Source organism: Colossoma macropomum, unplaced genomic scaffold, assembly GCF_904425465.1.
Source record: "Colossoma macropomum unplaced genomic scaffold, Colossoma_macropomum, whole genome shotgun sequence".
Taxonomy (NCBI): Eukaryota; Metazoa; Chordata; class Actinopteri; order Characiformes; family Serrasalmidae; genus Colossoma; species Colossoma macropomum.
In genome coordinates this window covers 1,262,501-1,268,813 of record NW_023494785.1, presented here as the reverse complement: position 1 = coordinate 1,268,813, position 6,313 = coordinate 1,262,501, and the positions used below count along the sequence as shown (strand labels likewise).

The 6,313-nt window shown below is 45.6% G+C and overlaps 1 protein-coding gene across 1 annotated transcript in view; it reads left to right on the top strand.

Moving 5' to 3' along the window:
* Positions 1-3,837: 3,837 nt before the first annotated feature.
* ntn2 (netrin 2) overlaps positions 3,838-6,313 on the top strand; it is a 42,871-nt gene continuing 40,395 nt past the window's right edge. The window contains exon 1 of the mRNA XM_036580944.1: positions 3,838-4,908. Coding sequence (XP_036436837.1) covers positions 3,861-4,908 — 1,048 coding nt within the window. The 5' untranslated portion in view covers positions 3,838-3,860. The remainder of the gene's footprint in view (positions 4,909-6,313) is intronic.

The following is a 6,313-nucleotide window of genomic DNA, read 5'->3' as shown; positions in this document are numbered from 1 at the left end:
CTCTCTCTCTCTCTCTCTCTCCCCTCTTTTTCTCTCTCTCCCTGTTTCTCTCTCTCTCTCTCTATTTCGTCTTATTTTTCATTTGTACTGACTTCCTTAATCTGTCTTTGTCACCCCCCTCTCTCTCTCTCTTTCTCTGCTCTTCCTTTCTTTCTCTCTCACTCTACCTGCTCTACCTCCAGCCATATCTGCAGCTCCTTGTTTTTCCGTCTCATTACTCACTTTTTCCATCATTCACTCTCTCTGTCTCTCTCTCTCGTCTCTTTGCCGTCTTCCGCCTCTCAGTCCTTTCTTTTCCAGTATACAGTATCTCTCTGTTTTCTTGATCTGTTCTTCACCTCTCTCACCCACAGTCCTCTCTCTCTCTCTGTACTCATCAAACAGCTGACACACACATCACAGCATTTAATCAACAGGCACATACATTCAGGCTGTGTGTGAGTGTGTGTGTGTGTGTGTGTGTGTGTGTGTGTGTGTGTGTGTGTGTGTGTGTGTGAGAGTGTGTGTGTGTGTGTGTGGTGTGTGAGAGTGTGTGAGCCTCTCAGCACAGTCTTTACAGATCAGAGGCTCGTTAAAGAGTGTGTGGGAGATCTGAAGCAGAACACACACCAAGCTGCTCAATAGAAGTGTGTATGAAACTGTCTGTTCTTCTGACCCTCTCAGCTTCAGACAGGAGAGAGAGAGAGAGAGAGAGAGAGAGAGAGAGAGAGATACAGAGACAAAGAGAGAAGAAAAAGGCTGAGAGAGAGAGAGAGAGAAAAAAGGTAGAGAAAGAGAGAGAAAGAGACAGAGAGAGACACAAAGATAGACTGAGAAATACAGATAGAGACACAGAGAGAGGTGCTAGAAAGAAAAAGTTAGAGAGAGAGAGTGAAAATGGCAGTGTGTGAGAGAGAGAGAGAGAGGGATGGGGTGATGGGGTGAAGCAGTGAGAGGAGGTGTGGCTCGTTGTGGCTGTAATATATTCTCTCTGAAAGGCTGGAGCACTGTTCACTCCTCTTGGCATCTGATCACTGTCTCTCTCTCTCTCTCTGGTGGAGCCCCAGGCTTTAACAGCTGAGTCGGTGAAGATTGAACACCTACTGATGTACAACCTGTTTGTTCAGTTTATTATACAGCGTCAGTGATGGACACTGTCTGGGTCACTTCTCAAAACACTTAAAGAAATCAAGCCCCTCCCTAACATGCTAATATGCAAAACAAGCCCCACCCCCAAAACAAGTTCTACCTATAGATTAAATAAGCCCCCACCCCCAAAACAAGTCCCACCTATACAATAAACAGACCACACCCCCAAAACAAGTCCAACCTATAGAGTAAACAAGCAACACCCCCATAAGAAAATGACAGATCAGATTAAAGAGATGAAGACCAAAGAGCCGTAGAGTTTAATGAAGCTCTGAGTTAAAGAGCTGCGTTTTCAGATGTTTATTAAAAGTGAGCTCTGAGCTCGACTGTCTAATAAAAGCTGAACTGAGCTCCACAGTTTAGAGGCAGAATAACTGAAAGAGTCTCTCCACGTTTTCTGTGTTTTACTGAAGGTCAGAATCTGCAGATCTGAGATCATAAACAGACACTCTGTGATGTAAGCGGAGCTTTAAGATCATTTAGAGCCTTAAAAACTAGTAGCAGAGCTTTAAACTCTACCTACTTTTAACTTAGCTGTGTGGAATAGCTTAATCAAACGTTTTAACATCTTTTCTACTCTTTTATGAAGTGAAGTGGCTTGTAAATCAAGCAGCCGCACCGATCTCCGTCACTGATACTGAGATTTCTGATCCAGTGAGAATTGGACATAAACATTACAAACGTCCTGGGGTAAACAGGCATTACCCACCTCCCCGTGGAGAACCACTCCGTCTGAACAGGGTTTTAGAGGGTGATTGCTGTGATTAGTAGACGACTGTGGTTGTAAACCTTCGTCGGTTTGTAGGTTGCTGTATGTGTTCAGGTTAGTGTGACGGTGTTGGAGATGCACTCCTCTGAGTGTGTGTGTGTGGCAGCGAGGCCTCTCGGTCACATTGATATTCAGCACACACACCCACACACACATGCATCCACACACACACACAGACACAGTGACAGGTCTAAAGTGAGGCTCTTTAGTGCAGTTTCACGCTTGATCTCTCTCTGGAGCCGTGCAGCAGTGAGCCGGACTCCACTGAGGCTCTGTAATCTGATTTAGACCTGCGGCCGATCGACTCGCCCCGGCTACACGCTGAGGACTCTACTACCTGTGAGTTCAGAGGAGGGACGGTATAGATAATCGCATTGTTTTTAAAGCTCTGAGATCCTCCTCTGTGTTTGGCCTTCAAACCTCTCCTCTGTTTCTTTAAATTACTTTGATGCTCTAAAACAAATGTGGGAAGTGCAGATTCTAGACTTTTAACCCAAACCACACAGCGTTCGTAAGTAGAAACAGATCTATTTTCTTATGATTTAAATTTAATAAAACGTTTTTGTTGTGTAACAGAGGAAAATATATCCCTTACATTTTTGCCGTCTTTGTCATGGTTGTTGTTATGGAATCTCCAGTGGCTGCCAGGGGATTGCAGGGTGGTTTCTGTGGTATCCCAGGCGGTTGCTTGGTTGTTTCTGGGTGGTTGCTATTATAATCCCAGGTGGTTGATATGGTATCTCTGGTGGTTGCTATGGTATCCCAGGCGGTTGGTTGGGTGCTTCTGGGTGGTTGCTATTGTAATTCAAGGTAGTTGATATGGTATCTCTGGTGGTTGCTATGGTATCCCAGGTGGTTGCTTGGGTGTTTCTGGGTGGTTGCTATGGTATCCCAAGTGGTTGCTTAGTTGTTTCTGGATGGTGGGTATGGTATCCCTGGTGGTTGCTTGGTTGTTTCTGGATGGTTGCTATGGTATCCCAAGTGGTTGCTTGGGTGTTTCTGGGTGGTTGCTATTGTAATCCAAGGTAGTTGCTAAGATATCTCTGGTGGTTGCTAAGGTATCCATGGTGGTTGCTACTAAAAAAAAGTGTGGAAGTGCAGAACTCAACCCATCCATACAGAATGTTAATGCAATTAGTTATACCAATACAATTATGGCATTACATTAAAGTAATTTTGCAATCTTACAAACATTATAAACCCCTGAGAAAATTGTATTCAAAAACCTGTTTATCTGGTCAGGAAACATTTATTAGCTGTGAGAACAGCTTATACAATAAGTAGTGATATTATGTAAATCATTTCCAAACGTCTTCTCAAGGGATGCCCGATACTCAAATTTACATCAATGTTTAAATCTAGGGTGCTGTTGATGGAATTGAACAAATCCATTTGCTGGCTGGAGGTTTCCAGGATAAATAAAAAGTAGCTCACAAAATACTGACTTTTTATTTTTTTTTAAGTAGACATTCTTGTTGCTTTTTACTGTACAAAATACACACAAACAAAATGCACTTCTGAGATAAATGGTTTTAAAACCTGTGTTTTGGTACCTAAAAAAGCAAAATGACCGTAACTCTATATTTGGATAGGTGTGATTTGAATGAAGTTGAGGTTGAAACATTGAGGTTGAATGTTTTCTTTGGTGTTTATTTGTGTAATTTTGCTGAGCTCACTTCTTCCACTTTGTTCCTTACAGACACTCACAGCCGAGACTGACTCGAGGCAGGCGTCCTGAAGAGGAGCACGGTGGAATAGTTTTCCTTTTTTTTCCGTGGGCAGTTCCTGCCTTCATTCCTGCTCTAATGTAGAGGCCACACCCACCCACTCCACCCTCATGACGGACCCCTCCCTTTAAAGAGGCTCTGCGGTTGGATTTGTTAATTGCTTCCATTCTTTCCCTTCAGCTTTGGCTCTGCCCCCCCTTTATCCCTCCATCCTCATCTCTCAGTCCTCTGCCAACATGACGGACGTCCACACACTTCTGCTCATCTGCTCTTTGATGGGCGTGTCCCTGAACCTTCCTGAAAGCTCTGCCCACAGCTCTAACCCTTTCTCTGGCCAACATGCCCCACCCCCTGACCCCTGCTATGACGACACAGGCTCTGCCCGCCGATGCATCCCGGAGTTTGTGAATGCTGCATTTGGACAGGAAGTAGTTGCGTCCAGTGTTTGTGGACGCCCTCCTTCGCGTCACTGTGGTGTTGTGGAGCGTGAACAGCGCCCCCCGGTGCGCTCCTGCAGCATGTGTGATGCCTCAGACCCCCGACTAGCCCACCCAGCCTCCTACCTCACTGACCTAAATTCTGCCCACAATATGACCTGCTGGGTGTCAGAGAACCTGCAGGGGTCACCGCTGAACGTGACGCTCACGCTTTCACTGGGGAAGAAGTTCGAGATAACCTACGTCAGCCTGCAGTTCTGCTCTCCTCGGCCAGACTCTATGGCCATCTACAAGAGCATGGACTACGGCCGCAGCTGGACGCCCTTTCAGTTTTACTCTTCCCAGTGCAGACGCGTCTATAACCGGCCAAACAGAGCCATAATCACCAAACAAAACGAACAGGAGCCGCTGTGCACTGACAGTCATACTGATCCGGCGCCACAGAGCGGCGCTATCATCGCCTTTAGCACGTTGGATGGACGACCATCAGGAAAGGACTTTGACTCCAGCCCTGTTCTGCAGGACTGGGTGACCGTCACCGATATCCGTGTGGTTTTTAGCCGGCCACAAACACCCAGGGAATTGCCCCTGCCAGGCAGAGATGGGCAGGAGCCCCCTGGGGCACCCACCCTAGTGCCCACCTACTACTATGCAGTGTCTGACTTCCAGGTGGGCGGCAGGTGTAAGTGCAATGGCCACGCCTCCAGGTGTGTGAGGGAGAAAGAGGGAAAACTAGTGTGTGACTGCAAACACAACACGGAAGGTCCAGAGTGTGACCGCTGCAAACCCTTCCACTACGACAGGCCCTGGCAGCGTGCCAATGCCCGCGAAGCCAACGAGTGTCTGCGTGAGTCACATATGCTAATACCTTCACACAAACCCTGCTTCATGATGTTGACATAACCATAGTGTCATGAGTTTGCTGTCAGGTTGCCATTACCAGTAATCAACATCATATTTGTCATAATGTTTGGAAAATTAGCATGTGACAAAAACTGTCCTGACAATTACAGGTAAAGGTAGCATGACACTTATATTACTGAACAAAATCTGCCATGACAACTCATGACATCACATAACATCTGCCACATGGTAATGACATCGTTATGTCAAAGCTGTGTAGCATGGGTGAAGTAAAGTGTTCACTCAAGACACCCACAGAGCAACACACACTGACAAGCACACCACAGTCTGAGATGTCTCTGTGATTGTGTAAGAATTGTGGGAAATGTTGTTACACCCACTGTGTAATCAGAGTAGAGACACACACCTTCAGTTAGTGATCACTCAGCAATGAGGGGAATTTGGGTTCAGATTCATTTCAGTCGTGTTTGAACTTGATTATTCAGTCTAAATCTGGAAAGTCTCAGCTATTCCAGTATTAACGTTCCATTCCAGAAGACTCAGAGAAAAAGAAGGATCATTGTGTAGACAGTCATCACGATCATTAATGGTGTGCAGTTCTGTTATTGATACAGAAATATGGGCCAAAAAAGACCTGAATACAAAGACTAATCCCTCAGTGTCATGACAAATTGTACAGCATAGAAACTCACTCCTCGGTATAGAGACTAATCTCACAATACAGAGACCAATCCCTCAGTGTAGAGACCAATCCCTCAGTGTAGAGACCAATCCTTCAGTGTAGAGACCAATCCCTCAGTGTAGAGACTAATCCCTCAGTGTAGAGACCAATCCCTCAGTGCAGAGACCAATCCCTCAGTGTAGAGACTAATCCCTCAGTGTAGAGACTAATGCCACAGTGTAGAGACTAATCCCTCAGTGTAGAGACTAATGCCACAGTGTAGAGACCAATCCTTCAGTGTAGAGACTAATCCCTCAGTGTAGACTAATGCCACAGTGTAGAGACTAATCCCTCAGTGTAGAGACTAATGCCACAGTGTAGAGACTAATGCCAGTGTAGAGACTAATCCCTCAGTGTAGAGACTAATGCCAGTGTAGAGACCAATCCCTCAGTGTAGAGACTAATCCCTCAGTGTAGAGACTAATGCCAGTGTAGAGACTAATCCCTCAGTGTAGAGACCAATCCCTCAGTGTTAGGACAAATTGTACAGCATAGAAACTTACCCCTCGGTATAGAGACTAATCTCACAATACAGAGACTAATCCCTCAGTGTAGAGACCAATCCCTCAGTGTAGAGACTAATGCCACAGTATAGAGACTAATCCCTCAGTTTCAGGACAAATTCCACAGTATAGAGACTCACCCCTCAATATAGAGACTAATCTCA